Source organism: Melospiza georgiana, chromosome 5 (assembly GCF_028018845.1).
Source record: "Melospiza georgiana isolate bMelGeo1 chromosome 5, bMelGeo1.pri, whole genome shotgun sequence".
In the NCBI taxonomy this organism is placed as follows: Eukaryota; Metazoa; Chordata; class Aves; order Passeriformes; family Passerellidae; genus Melospiza; species Melospiza georgiana.
The window spans coordinates 14,039,224-14,059,072 of NC_080434.1; the positions used below are offsets into that span (position 1 = coordinate 14,039,224).

Below are 19,849 nucleotides of genomic sequence, written 5' to 3' on the forward strand. Positions count from 1 at the left end.
AAAAAAAAGGAGCAAACCAGATCCCCTTCCAAGACTCAAATACCAACCTTTGCAGAATAGCTTCTGCAGTGCGTTTTGCTTTTTGAACTGCCTTTGGGCCTCCCACTGGACAGACAGCAGTAGCTCTGAAGCCATCAAGATAAGTGGCATTTACCTAATGATAAAGAGATTATGAAGTTACATGGAATTCAGTACTGACAGGCTATAAACGCTCTCTGGCAATCATTATCTATACAAATACATACTTTTTAAACAAAGTAACAGGTTTTTGCATATAAAAAAGGTTTGCCTTTCCAGATTTTCCCCCTCTTTCTTTTACTCTTAGGGCAGAGAAGATGAGGATAGTGGTAAGTTTTAGCAGTGTCTCCAAAATTTAAGATCTTGTAAATCAAAATATACCGTTCACATCAAAAAATGAGGTAATACCTTATAAAATGTTGAAGGAGGCAATCCTTTTGCTCCACAAACTTTCACTGCTCCACCATCAAAACCTAGAGTAGTTAAAAATCAGTACTTCAGCTTCTTCAATATAACTTCAAAGACATTCTTTTGTGATACATATTAATCAAATGCATTTAATTAAAAAGCAAATCATTGATAGCTGTACTGCCACAGAAGAGTAAACCTTTCAGAAAACAGTCCTTCCTGCCTTAGAAGGCACAGCAGCAAACTGGTGACTGAATTTATGTCTGCCATGAGCCTTTTAAGAGGGCGATTGAAATGTTTATTCATGCACTTAAAAAATACTTGACAAAGAAAGCAGCCTTAGGACATTAGACTCAATAGTTTCATTCCTCTTAATATCCAGTTATTGCACACACACACACACACAGAGCATACAATTTACTGCAGCTGGCTGGAGTGGACTGCAATCCCTCACTTGGTAAAGAATCAAAGCAAGATGAGAAACCAGCAAGAGCTGTTGGCTGAGAGCTTAGTAAGGGAAGGGTAACTTAATGTTAGCTTTCTTATCAATAACAGAAACAGTCTGAATATATTTGCCAGGGCAACAACCATGTTCAGTATTAGGGATATTATTGCAAAAAGAGAAAAGCAGAAAATTGCTGGGATGCCATCAGGTTCAAGCTTGAGGTGGAGAAAATCAGTAGGTGCTACTCCTTGAAAATCAGCAGTGCAGGATTGGCACCTCATGTTTTAGTGCCAGAATTATAGTGTAGTTCACCTGTGACTAACCTGTGTTTGTAAATATTTAAGAAGCAGTTCAAAGCCTTATATAAATACTCTGAAAAGATCAGAGCCTATCTAAAAAAGTAAATGTCACTAGTACAAATTTTACTCAAATAACATCATCACTGTCTCTCAAGACTGACATGAGGTTAATTTAATTCTCTAAATAGAGAACTGCATCCCTCCATTCAGGGTGAAGATATGGAAGAGTTTTATGTTCCAGGTGAAAGCATAGTACAAGAAAGCAAATACCACAAAACCAAATGCATAGCATCCATTGACAAAAAGAAAACAAGCTCCTCTCAGCTCAAACCCTGCAAGTAATCCAACAGAACAATAAAATCAGCAATATAAACAGCAAAATTAGATAGCTTGCCTCTTTTTACTGGTGTACGTGTCAAAGCACTTCAAACTAAAATATTTAAGCAATCTGCCCATTTTCCATCTGTTATATTTCTAAGAGGACTAACTGAAAGTTCATGTGAAAGTTCATTTTAAGTTCAAACATGTCATATCAGGTCATTTGCAAGCTAAAAGTTCATAGGAAGGTTAGGGATTCTTTTTTTAAAAAGAGAAAGACTAGGGGCTAAAAGCAGCAAGCTGGCCTTATCAGACAGCCGTTTGTTGCATGAGCTGAAGATTCACTGTACCTGTTATGTACTTTTTTACTCAAGCAATATATGCTTTATGTTACCACAATTTCAGTTTTATTCCAGTAAGTTTTTAATTCGAGATTTCGATTGTTCTAAGCTTTAGAAAGACACCTGGCATTCTGTCACAAGTAAGTTTCATTAGAAGGAAAAAAATATAATATAGATCCAGTAAAAGGCAAACTCTAGATGACTGTAGATAAAATTTTTTTCAAGCTGTCTTACTCAAATTACAGGTCTCTGTATCTGTTAAGCCTGGAGTTTTTTTGTTTTCTTTTTGAAGCTAAATTCTGAACATACATTATATCTATCTTTAGTTTACTGGCTGTTAAGTGTTTTGAGGATTGCAAATGGACTTTTTAAAAAAAGATTCTCTGGTGGAAATCCTGTACCTAATCATTCTTCTAGCACGATCCACCTAAATGTCTAAGAAAAACGCCATTGCCAAGCAGTGCTTTGAAAGACACAGCCTTTCATTGCTACCAACACTTCAAATGTCCTAAGTAAAACCATGTACAAAACATTTTTTTGAGAAAAAAAAATTAGCTGCAGTTTAAAAAAAATACTGAAATCATAATGAAGCTGTCTTGATGTTGTTCTCACTGAATAAATAGTCTAAGGACTTGACAGGTGCAAGGCAGGCATTAAAAAGTAAAGCAAAAGGAGCAGTGATCAAAAATAAAAAATAAGTCAGCCAGCAAGATAAATAAGATTACATTTAAAATTTCTAAAAGAATTTCTAGAAGAAGTCCTTGAAAGTATCAGTTTAATACAACATGACTCTAAGGAACTGATTTAACAAGAAATATGCAGAGACTAAATGGAAATTAAAGTAGCTGCTTTTGTTTGATAACACACTTCATTGACACAGATATCATTACATGAAAGAGGACTAACCTGGAATTTCAGTGATGGAAACCTGGGAAAAGTCACACGTAACATCTGGCAAAAGATAGCGCTGAGGATTGCCCAACTCATACACCAGCTGCTCAGCTACAGTGCCAAAAGAAATCAGTCCCCCTGTGTCTGGTGGTTTGGAAAGAATAAAGTCTCCTTCAGAGGAACATTCTACAATGGGAAAGCCTATGTTGTGCCTAGAATATAAAAACATTAAGAAAAAAGCCTTATAAATACGAAGGGAAAGTGAAAAGAAATATGAACAACAAACCAAAATTTCTTAGTAATGGCCAATCAAGTAAAACCTGTCAAGAGTTACAATTTATCTGGTTGTTTCTACAGAAACATAGACTAAAAAAAAAACAAGCCTTGAACAAATTGTTCAACTGAAATAATATGAGGATGTAGTCTACTGTCTGGCAAAGAAACATAGATATAACAGGAGATTCCACCTGCAAACATTGGTGTAGGGAAGGGAATGGAGAAGGACACCGACAGAAACAGTTCAAGTAAAAAGCTGAAAGAATTACAGGACTATGATTAAAGATGTAAATTTAGAGTAAAATAAACCATGGTTAATTCTGGCCCCATTTGGCTACAGCAGCACACACAGCATGACGGTGAAGACATCTAAACAAACCTTGCACTCTGATTTGTAAAAAGGCAGTCAAAGCAGGGAGAACAAACCGTGCTGGGAACCTCAGAGATGAAGAGAAGTAGGAAACAGGAATAATCACACCTACAAAGGATAACTTCACACGTTAATAATAAATTATACACAGGAAAGTAATAACTAAAAACAGGAAGACATATGAAAGGAAAGATCTTCAGCACATAGAAGACAGAACTAACAGAAAATTACAAGGCACAGCAAAAAGAAAAGCAGTGAAACTACAGACATGTTCATAAATTAAAATATTCTTTCTCACATTCTCACAAACAAAATATACAAAAAGTGATCAAATAACTCATAATAGGAGGCACATACTGGTCATTACAGTGTGGACAAGATCCAGACATCTGCTTTTCTAGCTAAAAGGCTTTCATTTTTTTTACAGAGAATTTGAGCAAAATTAAGAACTTCAAACTTTTCAGAAGTACCTGATAATTAAAATTAAGAATGCAAAGATTCTTCTGAAAATTCTACCTGGCTCCCTTCCCTCTCACAGGAAGCCTGAAATTTGTACAAGTGTCCCACAACATAAAATAAATACCACAAGCAGAGTTAAGGAGATACAGTCCCTTGCAAAAGCTAAACCATTCTAAAAAAGTCATAATAATGAAAGGTGATGAACTTTACCATGCTCGTTAAAGCCAATGACCTTCAGGTCTTCCATACAAACTTAAAACCAGTTAATCCCTCAATTTAATTATTTTTGGGTGGTAGTGGTAACAATGTGCTGAACATACAACTGAATTGGTTATCAGCAAAGGTTACATGAACATAGTTTGTATAACATAAATCCACAAAGTCTGAAAGAAAGTAAGCAAAAATACCAGTGAACTCTTAAGGGACATATGTAAAAGTTCATGGGAGTTTGAGCAGATTCCTTATCATCAAGAATATTCAAACATAACTCCATTATTTTAAAGAAAGGATTAAGACACAAGATCTGTTACTAGAGATCAGCAACTTTTAACACTTATAGCAGACAAAACTGAAAAGTATGGTAGCTGGTGGACACCACATCAAATCAGTTAAGGTAATACTCCATTTGACTGGTCTTTGAAACTATTTACACCACTAAAAAGATATAGGAAACAAAACCAGCCTGCCCTGGTGAATGCAAAGAACTGAATGGAATTAACAATTTCATATACAGGCTCTTCTAGTGGGGGGGAGGTTGAGGGGATAAAGAGAGAGAAAAGATGGTAGTAGAAGTATGTACTACTCAAAATTTTGAAGTGTGACATAGTAAAAAACAACAGCCACAAAAGCCCTCAATTCTTGGTCTAGAACATAAACATCTGGGAACAGACTAATGTGTAATTATCCCCATTTCAGATGCAAGGAGACACAGAGAGGAAGCATCATGATTTGGCCAGGATAACAAAGCAGGATCAGTGACTGAACAAGACTAGAATTAAGAAGCTTTTATCCTCTCAGTTCCATGTTTGTGTGCCTGACCCTACCACCTATCTGTCCTGTCTCAATGCAACAGCACCCAGTGCCCTGCTAGCAGGCAGGCTGATCAGATCAGATCCCCAGAAGAGACAGCACTCACATGAAGACAGATCACCCAGAGCAGTCCATGTCCCTGCACTGACAGCCAGTGTCCCTGCTGCAGCCCACTGGAATCTCAGCCATCAGCAATTTCAAAAAAGATTGCAACTCTTACAGTGCTCTCCAGTGATCTTTGTCTTGAAGGAAGAACTGAACTGTAGATACTCAACTTCCTACTCTGAACCACTGAGTCTACTAACATTGATTCAACTTCATTTTGCCCAACTTGCACTCTCAAAACCCCCAAACCATTAAAAAACAAAACCTAAATGTAATAGTGAGACAAAATAGACAGAAATTTCATCCCCTAATGTGATCAAAATACAGCAGATATTGTTTCCCCCCTGTGGTACACCACCACCCAATGAACTTTTCTGCATGGCAAGTTGGTTGCAGAAGATGTGCTTTTTCCCCCAGGTTATGCCAGCCTTGAAAGCTTCCCTCACTTTTTTAACAGTTCACAACATAGAGATGCAATGATCTGGGTAAGAAGCAACTGGATTCTACCTCTATTGTAACTGGATGACTGGGAAAATACAAATATCCAGTATTATCTTGTAGCAGATGGCATTAATAACCCACATTAACATACACACACTTAAGACAAAAATCTATTTTGTAAACTGCTAAAAGACATTACTTAAAATTACTTTTCACCTTGGAAACAAACTGGTCTGTCACTGCTAAGATACAGGCAAATGACAGCTACTTAAAGGCATAAAAAGCTCTTCAGCAGTAGTAGTTGCCTGGCTCGGGTATACCACAGGCAGTATAGTCACACCATCACCCTGACCATCACTCAAAACAGCAACTCTTTGCCTGATTAACTTGTAGGCTTTGCTGAATGACAACACACCACATGACATCTGCTCTGTGGGGAACATGCCACCTTTAGGCTGTCCATAACCCATAGCCAAGCTGTCCTTTTGTATAGTGTAGCAGGGGAGTAAGCACAGAACTATGAACTTTATCAGCAACTACAGTCACAGCATCCAAAGGTACCTTGGCAAAGTGGCATCCTTCATCAATTAAAGAACTGCATCAGTTTAGTGACAGAATTCCTATGCAGGATGAAGCGGTAGCAAGCAATGGAAACAATTCCAAAAGGGAACTAATACAATTCACTTTAATTAAATTATACAAATTAATAAAATACAGTACTAGAAATAAATATCAAGTACTACTTTTAAAATATTTAAGCCGTTCTTTCAGCACAGGGTCAATATACACAAGAAACACACATCAGTTTCTGAGGGGAGATGACAACTACCATTGTTCAGTCCAAAAGGTCCATTTCAGGTTGCACGTTTGCCACTTAGCAAGTAAATCCATTATAAATGAATGTATATATAATATAGACATTAATAAACCAGAGCACTGAATGAGACCAAGCTAAGATTATACCTCAGAAAACCCCTCCAAACTGGGCCTAGATAGGAGTTAACAGTTAAAGCAGGTCTCAATGAAGACCTACAGCACAGGAATAACCAAGTTACAAAACTGGTTTTGCTGCTGAAGTCTCCATCTCATCAACTTACTCTTATAGCAATCAAGAATCTGAGTTTTCTGTCAAGTTCTCTGCCAGCCAACAACTTACTCTTGGATTAATTTTTTCCATGTAAAATGTTATTTTTTCTTCAGCTTCGGCTCTCAGAAAAGTTACAGCTTATGGGCATGTCACAGGTGATAAATCAAGCTGTCTAAGCAAGGATCTCCTCCCTGTCTACTCTGGAACACTACTCAGAAGCCTCTGAGGAGCCATCAAGATAAACTTCCTCCTTGTTTTGCCATACTTCTTACACCATTTGCATTACAAGCAAAGTAAAATCCATGACCAGTACTTTGGCTCAGGGAAAGAGACATTTGAGATGGAACATGTATTTCTCCCATCAAAAGTGTCAAATCCCTCAAGTACCTCATTCTAACCACTACTGCTCAATGGAGATTACTGGCAACAGAAGATGGGACAGGGAGTGCAGTACATTTACTTGCAGGGGAAGTTGCTGCAAGAATGAAAACAAAACCCCATAGCAATGCACAGTGGAAGTGAACCAGGATCCAAGTAAGCTGTGGTGTGAACTTTCAGCTCTACAGCTAATGCAGCTGCCTGGGACGTGACTCAGTGAATGTCACACCAAGGAGAGCTCTGAGCCAAGCTTCTCAACTCCTTAGCTATGCATTTTAACCAGAATGCTACTAGGCAAAAACCAGAAGCTCCTACCACTCCTAGCAGCGTTTTGACAACAGGTTCGAAACTGTTACTACATCAGGCAAGATCAGCACAAACTTACAAAGCAAAGGTATAAGCATCTCCTCATGTGTAGGTACCAAAATGTTTCCTAACATGCAATTCTGCTCGAGGCAAGACTTAGTGGTTGCATCACTTATCCCCTCTGACTAGGGTATTTCTATGTCTTGTACCTCCATTTCAAATGGCCAGACAATTTCAGGCTAAACAGACCAGCTGCCTGGTGTTCTCACCTGCCTGGAACAGAGGGTGCTACAGAGAAAATAACATTCCTCACTGCTGAATGGGACTTGCATGCTGGATTTTGTTCTAGTCTCAAATTAAGAAATCTGGATCCAGCCCTTAAGAGTCTACAGCTATTGACTTACCCTTTTGGTCATCCCAGGCCAGAGGATTATGCAGTCTCAACCAATGTACTCTTGGCTTAGGGCAAAATGTCAGTGTTTATCATCTCCTCAAAATGATTATCTACTGATCAGCCTTAGTTTATTCTCTCCTGCATTTCAAAACAAAACAAAACAATGTACTAATCACCCACTGGCACTAAATAAGAGCAAGAGACAGCAATGTCTGGGGACAAACGAAATTAAATAGAGATCTGTGAATTATCAGTGTAGTTCTAGCAGTACAGTTAATTTTCACACATGACATGAATTCCCCACTGGAAGCTGCAGACAACATAATGTAATGTCTGCTAACAGACATTAAATTGGGAGCAGTGCTGTATTATCACTTCTGCTGACCCTCTGCTGATGTGTATTACTATACAAATAACAGAAATGGACTAAGTGTCTTTTTTGTTAACACTAACTTAAAATCAGACTTTAGGAATGCACATTACTCTTTCTATAGACTATGAACTAACGGTTTCTTGCACTTTCTCTGCTAAACATCAGAGAATCCACACAAGAGTCAAGCACCCACCCTCTCACTGGAAAAATAAACAGCACCTATCCCCTCTACCTATCTGCTGTCTTCATGAAAACTGGACAAAACCTTACAGCTTCAAGATTCCCACCTATATCCCAAATGCACTAAGGAGATACACACAGCACAAATCTCAGTGCCTTAGGTGAACACAAAGAAAGCAAGTAAGTTCAGCTTCCATCAACTAAAGTAACTTGGAGAGTCACAAGCTGGAACATGCACTTCAATTGTTTTACATTAAAAACTTACTTTCAGGAGACAACAAAGGAAATTAAAGAATAGCTTAGGTTTTAGTAATTAACCATTAAATGCCCACACAAATATTCCTGAGATTCAAAGCACCCTTTTGCAATGGAATTGAGTTCCCAGAAGTATCTGCATCAAACATTTCAAGAAAATTAAAAACAAACAACCCCTCCACCCACATCAAAAATCCACCAACTATGCTGGATGAATGAAGTGGATTCAATCCAGTGCCTCAATACTCACCAAGACATGATAGCAAATGGACAGAATGTAAGCTCTAACTTGTCTGGCTTCATTTAGATTAACCAAAGTACTCTTGTTTACAGAGGTAATCATTTCTGCTTATGCATAAACAATAGACAGATAAGCTTTATAAACCTGAAATGCAGCAAATTCTTTGGGTTTTGTTTACAAGTTAGAAAAAAAAACATACCCATCAGTCCTTCTTAGAACAGCCCCATGGATTACTGTTCTTGGAGAGAAAAAAACCCCAAGGACAGTCCAAAAAGTGACCCCAGTTGGAGGCTAATGAAGCTCACCCTCCGCAGTGAGGTGTGAGGAGGAGAGAGGCTGCCCTCCAGTGTTCAGGTTCCACACACCAGTGTAAGTGCACGGGATGGGTTTTCTGCTCTTGGGCTGCAGAGATACACTCATGGAGTGGGAAACCCCTATGTGAAAGGCACATTAATGATAAACACAGATTTAACTTGGCTTCTTCCCCCTCCTATTTACTAATTTAATTGGGCTGGTTTGGATTTAACATTAGGTACCACAGACACAATGATTTATTGAGATGTAAATTATTTTCACTTATTTCCAGGAGACTGCTAAAAATGTCATTTTTTCTAAAGGAGCAAGAAATCATTAACAGACACAGTCATGTAACTTCTGCAAACTCTGTCAGAGCTCTGGTGAACTATTTGCAATATAGTTAGTGGCTGCAGGTATGGGATGTTTTGGTCACTACTGAGACACCATGTTATTATTGTACATTATTATGAATGCATTATCTGAAAACAAATTCAGACTATCTAAACAACGAGAAACCCCAAGCCAGAAAATTTTGTAAAACTCAGGAGAGAACAGGTTACTACTAAACTATTAAATGGAAGACAAATTTTTCTGCATCCCAAGACTCTTAATAATATCTGCCCTCCATGTTTTTGGGCCTAAATATAGACAACCACTATTCATCAGGAAGCCAAAATTTATCCAAATAATCTTCTCCCTGCATTTCTTCTCCCCATATTCTAAGTGGATGGGCTGGATCCCAATTCCACTTCAGTTAGTGAAGTGGATCTCCACTCTACAGCTCAAAACCTAAAATCAAAGCTCATACATTACTCTGGTTTTGACTGATTTTAGCAGCTTATCATACAGGCTGATGTGTCACATTATTTTATTTCAAGAATTTCATCAATTACCTGTCTAAGACTCAAAAATTGCCAACAAACTGACTAGTTTAAGGCACCATAATCAACTTTTTAGCAGACTTAAACTGAAGGTAAATAAATAACTGTTATATTAACACAAATACAGTCATGTATGGTTTCAGGGTATGTACACATATCGAAGGGGACACGGTAACAGCAGTATCAGGTGTTAAACCTCTATATTCTTTAACAGAGATTCAATTCAGCACCAGTCAGCTGTCACAAGTCTACTATGATTTTAGACAAAGTTCTGTGATTTTACAGATACAAAACTATTAGCTACGCATATTCGTGTACTTAAACCCTTCTGGAAAATGAGCTACTCCCACTCCAATAGCTCACAACAGCTTCATATATTCAAGGTGCCTTTCTTTTTAAAAGCCAGATGGACACTCTTCACAGAAAAATCCTTAAAAATAAAAACCTATCAAACACTTTAATAAGAAAATTACTATTCTCTTTTTTCACTTTAATTCTTTTATAAAGCAAGGTCTTCTGGAGTCACAGTTACAAAAGATTTTAAGAAGTTTCATGATCATCACAATTAAATGACTGGGAAAGACATCAGAATAGGAATTCTAAATTTCCAAACCAACTTGTTACTATAAACTCTCTCCTTTGATTTCCCATAGAATACAACAGTGAAGAGTGAGTGCACTTTGCTCAGTAAACTTCCAGTAGGTGAGAAGAAATGTCCAATCCTGTTTGTTTCAATGCCATACATGCATTCACCTTTAATCAGCAGCGCTTAGGAACTCAGAAAAGCAGCATACATCTTTTAGGATCACACTCTGAATCAGCAGCAGAGGAGAAGACAAGGAGAAGAAAAAATCCAGGGAGCCCTATGGCTCTTCAGACAGCAGGGCACAGTCCTGCTGGGTCACCACCTGGACCAGAGTCAGCCTGAGTGCAGGAACACACTGCATTAAAGCACTCTTCTCTCCTGCATCTCCCTGCTGCTCTTCATCCTGCCTTTCTCATGTGTTCCCCAACTACTTTTAAAAACAGGTTGGTAAAAAGCTGGCTCCCTCAGCAGGCAGAACAGCACACATACACGTAACTCTAATTCAATACCTCTGAACACAAGACACACACAGAATTTTCTGGAAGGACTGACCATCCAACACATTTGTGTTCATTGGGTTATTCAGCAGGACAGAACTAAGGCATATACTCATACCTACCAAAGCAAATGATGTGAAATTTTGACTGACCAGCAAGCATCTCTCATCTAACCGAAGACTATTGTAACAGCATCCAAAACATCAATATTGACTTTTCTGATACAATCATACATGAAAGCCAATAATAAATCTTTTCAAAAAGCAGAGGATACTGAAGGGAACAGGAAAAAAATAGTTTTAAAGGGGAAAAAAATAATCAAAGGGCTAATTTGTTTTTCAAAATCTGCTGAAGTTAACAAAAGAAAGACCCTGTCTGACCAAAAAGGAAAACCAGAACTTGTAGAAAAGTAATGTTGAGGTGGCAAAATATCAAGAGGCCCATATTGTGTCCCCAAAAAGAAAAAGGTAGAAGCAGTTTTCATAACACAGATACAGGCAGAAAATCTCATCTTTAGTCCACTACAAACATGCATGCTGGTCTCAAGTTTACCTACCAGTCTGGTACTGTGTGCCAATCAGTGAATATTCCACCTGTACACTGAGCACCACATTCAATGAGATGACCTGCAAGACTGGGAAAATGGCATTAAAGTAACTAAGTAAAATGCAAAAATAAATTTTTACAAATTCAGCTTTAAAATACAATGGAAATAGAGCTAAATTAAAAACATGCCATTTTTCTCCACAAGTATCTAACACAATTATGAATTATACATTAAGCATAAAAAGGGATCCTGAATTGTTTAAAGGGAAAAGTTTTGCAAGAATTTTCTTACACAAAATGAATACCTAGATTACCTCACACCTAAAACCAAGTTCTCCTAGTCATTTCAAATCTTGACCTAAAATTCAGTATCTTACTAGTCTGCACTGTGTGTAACTAAACAGACAAAGACCAATTTTAAATGAAGAGAAAAAAAATTCACCTCTGCATTTATATATTCACTACAGTGTATTATAATTATGTATTACTATTTTCTAATTTTGATTGTGATAGTCCATAACTATTTAACAGAATTATGGGGAAAATCTTCATTTCCATCATCCCTCAGTGGAGCCTGAATGAATTTCTCTCCACATTTTTTCCTCAAGCAGAAGTTCAAGAACACTAACACTAGAGTTTGCTCAGGCTAAGGACTTCATATAATGAGTCTTCATAATGAGGACTTCAATTCAGATAAATTATGCACAACATTAAATTAGGAGGCATAATTCTACTCCTTTCTGAAACACATTCCTAACCTTAGGACTACAACAAGGATTTGTAAATGGGAGCACGACACTGAGCTTCAACAAAACCATACCAGGATGCTGCCTTCTGACCAAACCTGCTTTTCTGCATCTTTCAGAGTTAGCCCTGCAACCACTCCAATTATCAACAGTGGCAGCCAGACAGAAAAACCTGGGAATCAGTGGCCTGAAGTATAAGATTTCATCTCTCAACACAAAATGAACAGCAAGAGAAAGTTAAGCTGTTAAATAAAATCTTTCAACCCTTTCTTTCTTTTCTTATTTTAAGCTGGTTCCAGAATGAAGTTTCTATAATTTCAATTCCAAGTGAGAGTAGTAAGTGAGCATTGAAAAAACTCAAAACCTAACAAAAACATGCAAATAAATTAATGCAGTGATAATATGAAAAATTAGTAGGGGCTGAAAAAGCTGCTACCTTGACATTATGATATCAAATATAGATTTACCCCATTTCTTCTTATATCATTTACCTTCCTGCAGCTAGCAAGTCATAGTCATCCCTATTCCAGCCAAACTAGAAGAAAAAACAAAAATATTTTAAATGCACATAAGTTTCATACAGTACAAAAAACTGCACACAGTATGTTCATTGCTTTGAGTAACAATGCATTGGATATATTTTAAATCTAAATAACAATAACTGGCAGGCACTGTACATGGATTTGAGTTCCTATACAGCAAATCAGCAAAAAAAACTTCTGACATGCTCCAGTTTTGCTCCCATTGATACACCACAACAGATTTAAACTCTGAAAGTCATACCCTCTTCAAAAAAACTGGAAGGGCAACACCCATATTACTTAAAAGTGAACAACCTACAGGTTTGAAAGTATAGTACCTATCTTGCGTCACCTGGACAAACCACTGTGTCTTCAACTTCTGAAAATTATCAGTTCCTGGAGTACTACCAGTCACTCTCAAAAACGGGACGATTTCTGTTTAATTAGAAATTTTAGCTAGAGTCTTTTCCCTGAGTTCAACCTGCAAGCTATACAGTAATTGTTTCTTATTTAGCACTTTGCAGAAATCTTCCTAAAACCCTTCCTACATAAATTAGATAAGGTCTCTCAGGAGTAGGTAATACACAATGACAGTTGTTATTTTGTGAAAGTTAACAACAAGGAATAAAGCAAGAAGTCATAATGGAAGTTATAAATGGAAAATTAATTAGGCAATGTTTGAAGTCAAAAGAGTATGATGTCATAGAAAGTATAATAAACACATACCCTATTTTTTTTAAATACACACCAAAAGAAAGCTTCTATATTTGGCCATGTGTGATCCTTCACAAAAATTCATGAAAGCCTATTAAAAATACTTCAGAAAACTACATACTATGCCAATGTAATTTTTGAATTTCAAGGACTTTCAGAAATGCTGCATTGAAACTTGACTACTTTAAACAAAACTGCTTACCCACTGAACAGAAAACCCCAATGTTTTACACCACCTCACATGCCACCCCCCAACCAGAGTGAGCTCTACTACTGACACTTGGTGGTAAAGAAAAATATACTTGCACACCAAATTTTTCAGAAAGGCAAGGGAAAAAAATCCAAAACAAATGGTAAGAGTTAAATATTGGTGAAAGAGGCTAAGACTTCCTGAACTTCACCTGTACTTTCTAGTTCAATGGTAACAAATTAACAAGTTAACAAATATGCCTGCAATCAATCTAGGAGAAGCGGAAGCTGACACTTTTCACGCATGTAAGAAAAAAAATACAGATGCTCATTATTTTTATTTAGTATCTACATTTTCATAAGGGACAAAAATTGTCTGACAACTGCTGAATATTCACTCACATTTATTCATTAGCATTTGGAAATTAACTTGTACTTACAGAATGAATGAGTGGTCCCAATACGATCCCGCTGTCGACACATCTGCCCGTCACAACAATATCAGCTCCAAGGTCTAGAGCTCTGCTAATTGGTCTGGCTCTAAAAATGACAAAACACAGCAGTAAGTACCTTCATCTTTTAAAGCATCAGTTCCCTGACACACACAGGCTAAAAAAAACACTTAAAAATTGCATAAGAAATCAGTAAAATCTACTACAACAACAAACCTGTGGTTAGGTATGTACATCAAGAGTATTTTAAAGAGCAGTCATCAGGGCACTATCAGATTCAGGTACCTACATAACATAACTGGAACACTTCCCTTAATGTCCATGGAAACTTTCTTGGATAAAGTGCAGAGTGGGACATTTCTAAATAAATTACAGAAAAGAGTGCTTTTCAGAGATTCATTAACCATTTAATTTTCAGTGTGCATAAAGTGTATAAAGATGAACATTCTTCAGGGACAAAACCTGGTGACTTAGTCCTCCAATTTTAAACCTTTCAGGTCAATTACCCATGTGATTTAAGAACTCACAATATTGTCCAACTTCAAGAGCACTGTGCAAGAATGGGATCACCAGGACCATCAATTGGAAGAGATGTCTGTGACCACTGTCTCATTTCTCAGTAATCTCCCTTTACTAGACCTGATTCACACTGATTCATCAGAAGTGGATGGTGACAATGAAAATGCAGTTTCACAAAGAGGTAGCTAGAATAACTGCATTCACAGACTTATGGAAACCCTAAGCATCATAAAGGAGGGAAGGGAGATCTTTCAAAACAAGTGACTATCCTGAAAAACTGGTTTCCAAAATTTCAATTGTACAAAGCCTGACAGAGTTCAGCACAACATAACAGAACCTCCTACAGCACTGACCACATCCCAGTACTTGAATTCCCTGTTTGCACTTCTCTAGTGACAACACAATAAACTACTCCATTCTGCAACAGAATACTCAGCATATGAAAAAGCACTTTTGCAATTGTTATAATTGAACTAACACTGTTTTGGCTTCAACTAAAACCTGATAATTCAGACGGTGTACTCCTAAGAAGTCATAACTTACAATGTTATAACTAAAACTTAGTTACAAACAAATTTTTTTCTGGTTGCCTGAATTAATTCAAAGGTGAACCTCATCTACTGAGTAGTTCTAACTGCAAAGCAAAATAAATTCCTGTATTCAAGGTGTTAAAATTAGTTGTTCATAATAAATACACCTTGCTAAAATAACTCACCCAAGATACACATTCATGCTGTGAATATTCTCTGGAAATTGTTTGCCACTCTCTAAATCGGTGACACCAGCTCCTTTTAAGTTGTCTTTCTGTTAGAAAACAAGCAGAACACACAAGTTGTGAATATTCTGAAGTTTCTACTGTTAGTCTCTCTTTAGTATCAAACAACAGATCCACATCATAGCAAATCTAAGCCAAGTATAATTATTAAAAGTATTAACAATACCAATCCGGTGAATGGCTAAAAGCCTTAGATACACTTTTAACCACAACTCTTCCAGCATGCAGAAAATTAAGGTAGTCTTTAAAGAATGTAATGTTCATTTATATATGACCAACAACAATGATCTGGTGTATTTCCTAGGCTTTAAAAGGTGTTTAATTGCTGTAGGACTAAATAAATCAAGCCCTGCAATCAGAAATGTATCTGCCACATCAGCAATGGTGTCATGGTCAGAGAACAAGGTTAATCCTGCAGCTTGATATGGTACTTAGAATAAGCTGTGTTTCTGGAAAAGTAGGGGCAAGGGGAGGGTGTGGTTTTGACCATGAATTAGGCATTAGCTTGGCAATCCTGTGGACTGAGGGGACAGTGAATGCATAGACACAACACCCATGTAAACTGTAAATACTAATTTACAGGTGGGATCTCTAGTGTGGGGAAAAAAAACCCAAACGTCCACTCTGAACTAATTTGGTATTCTAAATGACCGAAATCCTCCAAACCACAAGTAACATTTACCATATTTCATGTATCAACAGTAGAAGTTGTCTGTAGACCATAAAAGCTGTGTCGTTTTGTTCCTGTAGGTTATGTACTGGCAACAGCACAGAAAACAATGCATTTCAGATCAGACACGTTCATAACAAGCTCAAACAACAACCACTGTTGTACCAGTAATGAAATTCTGGCCCACAGACAGTAATCTCAGCAGGGCAGAAGTGGCTTAAAAGGAAGTCCAAGCACCACACATAACTTGCAAATAAGGAATCTTACTTGACAGTCTTCCACATTCAAGAGCATGCAAGAGGTAACAGATCCTATGCAGATAAATCATTTTCCAAGTTACAGGCAGAGATTTAACCACAGTGCAAACCTCTCCTCTCTTAACTACTATTATGTACAAACTCTTTTCGCAATAGCTTTTTGGGTATGGCCAACCTTTTTCTGCAGATTTCATAGATAAAGTGCAATTCTCTAAATTAAAAAAAAATCCCATGTATTTAATCTTTCAATTTTTTTTTATATTTGAACTTCAATCCTCTCACTTAACATTACCTTACTGGCTGTAAACTAATTACTTAAAACCAGAAAACCAACTATCTATAAACAAAGTACCATCAGGAAATGCCTGTAAACCACTAAAAAAGCTAGAAGGGATAAACATTTGAATGTGTGGTAGCTACACCACATTGAGAAGAATTAACTGGCATGATTACCTAGTTTAGACAGAAGCAGTAAATAACTGCATGTAATAGCTTCTCCTGAAGAGCAGACAGACTTTACAGAAGATGCACATTTTGCTTCAAAAAGCTAAATAGAAGATGCAGAACCTTATAAAATTCACCCCCACTGTATACCAAACAGCAGATGTGCCAAGAATTATATTCATGAACTAAAAGAACATAAAAGATTATGAAGAACAATGCTTCTGATAGTAGAAGACTAGTGCATAGAGACACACAGGGTTCCTATGGGACAGTAAATGCCATCTTCATGCTATACAGACTTGAGCTACTAGGGTGTAAAACACAGTGAAATACCTCACTCATCAGATCATCTCCAGCAACAACAGCTATTTTCAAATCAACATCTGCCTTCTTTGCCACCTCCTGAAGGGCAGCTGCACAAGCAAGTGGATTAATTCCACCAGCATTACTGACGACACGGACACCTAACAGAAAAAAAACAAACGCAAATAAAGTTCAGCAGCATCAATAATCAATCACCTGTACTTTAAAAAGTGTGCTGGAGCACAAGCAAGGTATCATCTTTGCAAGGTAACAGACATTCAGTCAAGCAAAATACAAAAACCACATTAAAATAAAACCACATTTAACCTGTGAAAGGATCAGAATAAGCCAGTGCAAAATTGTTTAGAGAAAAATAACTCCTATAGATACTTCTCATCTATCATTTATGAATGGAAGGAGAAAGTGACCAGAAAGACACACATAATGAGGCAGACAGACACCATCAAACACCTCCGGCAGAACAGCAATAGACACTGTGAAGCTTTGCTAATGTAAACAAACAAAAAACCCAGTGGAAAATCATATTGTAGAACTATGTGGGAATTTTGAAAAACTTAAAATACCTTGAAAACATCTAGCTCTCACGCTTTAAAAAAGATCTGTAAAACAATCTACCATTCACAGATTGAAGCTATAGTAAGAAATACATGGAAATACACGTATGTATTTGCAATTGCAACAAATACCTTAAATCAACCCAATTTCACCATCAGACCTGTACCCCACATCAATTACAATGGGATTTTTCATAGAATTCTAGAATAGTTTGGATTAGAAGGACCTTAGAGATCACCTAGGTCCAAGTCCCCTCTTATGGGCAAGGTTATTCAGGGCTCCATCCATCCTGGCCCTAAACACTTCCAGGGATGGGGTACTCACAACTTCTCCAGCCAACCTGCTCCAGTGCCTCACCACCCTCACAGTAAAGAGCTTCTTCCTAGCATCCAATCTAAATCTACCCCAGCTTATGGCTATTCTCCCTTCTTCTATCACTACATATCCCTGCAAAAAGTCCAACTCTCTTGCAAGCCCCCTTTAGCTACTGCAAGGCGCTGTAAGATCTTCCCAGAGCCTTCTCTTCTCGAGACTGAACAGTCCCAACTCTGTCAGCCTGCTTACCTAAGCAGGTGTACTGAATTAACACAGAAACTCGTGCAAGGAGTAGCATACCTTTCCTGTGAATATCGTTTATATAGGGAGCCATGGCAGTGGAGACAAAATCCGGAGTGTAGCCTAAAACCTGAAATAATTAAGAGCTGTAACCATTTCTTACACGTAGGTCAACCCAACCCCTCTCCTTGGTTAACACAGAAAACAGCGAAGAACCACTACGTCTCAAATAATACCATCATTTAAGTAACGATGGGAAACGACACGAACACTTTCACCAGATGAAACTGAACAGATGTAAATAAATACATGCGAATAACAAGTATACTTAAGAAACCGTGTCCCCGTGACCAGGTATGTCTTAAACAGGTTTCGGGCGCGATTTGTGCTGAAGGAGAGCTCGGGAGGTCGCAAAGTACCAGAGCGCGCCCGCCCCGGCCGAGCCCGGCACGCTGGCGCCGGACACCGGCTCTACTTACGGGAGAGCGGGCCTTGGCGGCCGTCAGCAGCGACATGGTGATCTCGGAGAGGTAATCGAAGACGAGGAAATCCAGCTTCCCTCCGTACAGCAGCTGCGGCACTGCCGGGGCAGGCAAGAAGGCACCATCAGCTCGGGGTACCCCCGGTGCCCACCCCTGGTCCCGGTGCCGGCCCCGCCCGGCCGTGCGGCGGCGGCCCCGGCCCGGCCGCTTGCGCAACGGGGCTCTCCGTGGCGCTGGGGCCGCCGCCCGCCGGGCTGACCCCGGTCCCCGCCGCCCCGCCGGGTCTCCGGGCCGCCCCCCGAGCAGCCGCTGCCGCCCCACCGCCCACCTGCGACCGCCGTGTCCCCCCAGAAGCCCGAGGCGCAGCCGATGCGCACCGCTGCGCCCGCCGGGGGCTCGCAGCCCGCGCTGCGCCGGCGGCTCCAGCGGGCCGGGCGGGCGGCGGCCCCCAGGAGCCGCGGGCCCCGCAGCGCCAGCAGCGCGGCGCAGCTCATGGTGCGGGCAGCGGGAGTACGGGCACCGCCCCGCCTGAGGCTGCCCGACACAGGCTGGGGAGGAGCTGGGGCCTGCGGAGGCGATTGGGAAAAGGGGCGGGAGAAAGTTCATAAATCCCGGGTGCGCGGGCGAGAGCGCTGGGAGGTGTACGGTTGCTGCCGGGTGTACTCATTGCGCCAGTCAGCTGTAGGGCAGCGATGGGTCCGGCCCCGGGCGCGTCCGAGCAAGGCCTCTCCGGCTCGGGCTGTGCCCGGCCCCGTGCTGGACAGGGTCGGTGGCGGGGCTGTCGCATCCCCAGGAGCTGCGGGCCTGGCGAGAGTAGCCGTGTCTCTCCGAATCGTGTGTCGGGGAAAGCCTCGGCAGGAGAAGCCCCGTCATGAGGCTCGGGATAACGCCAGAAGTGTGTCAGATAGTCCGGTTATGGAGTCCTTATGAAACCTTTTCCTCCTCGCCTAAATACAAAATGTGTTTATTAAAGATTAAGACTTTCGCACGTCTCTGTACTGACAGAAAGAGTTTCTCAGGTCCTGGACTGAATTTCTAGTCTGTGGACGTGAGGAAAGTGTCACCACGCCAGGAAATTCCCTCGTGTATAAGGAGGAACGATTTCCTGGTGTCTGAGCTGGAGGCTGTCTCTGGGTATCTGCACGGAGAGCTGATCGTGTACAGGTGCTCCAGAGCCAATCCTCCGTGTGTGGCATCAACGAGGCTGCTCTGGCACAGCAACAGC

General features: G+C 39.5%; 1 protein-coding gene across 1 annotated transcript in view; it reads right to left on the bottom strand.

Annotated features, from left to right (window-relative positions):
- The window catches only part of LOC131083494 (uncharacterized), a 57,693-nt gene extending 38,575 nt beyond the window's left edge, over nt 1–19,118 (bottom strand). Inside the window, exons 1-11 of the mRNA XM_058024271.1 lie at nt 18,953–19,118; nt 18,622–18,722; nt 18,203–18,272; nt 17,042–17,172; nt 15,278–15,366; nt 14,032–14,131; nt 12,659–12,702; nt 11,432–11,509; nt 2,736–2,932; nt 427–491; nt 48–154 (exon numbers count right to left, since the gene is read on the bottom strand). Of these exons, the coding sequence (XP_057880254.1) occupies nt 48–154; nt 427–491; nt 2,736–2,932; nt 11,432–11,509; nt 12,659–12,702; nt 14,032–14,131; nt 15,278–15,366; nt 17,042–17,172; nt 18,203–18,272; nt 18,622–18,722; nt 18,953–19,118 (1,148 nt within the window). The remainder of the gene's footprint in view (nt 1–47; nt 155–426; nt 492–2,735; nt 2,933–11,431; nt 11,510–12,658; nt 12,703–14,031; nt 14,132–15,277; nt 15,367–17,041; nt 17,173–18,202; nt 18,273–18,621; nt 18,723–18,952) is intronic.
- Between the last annotated feature and the right edge of the window lie 731 nt (nt 19,119–19,849).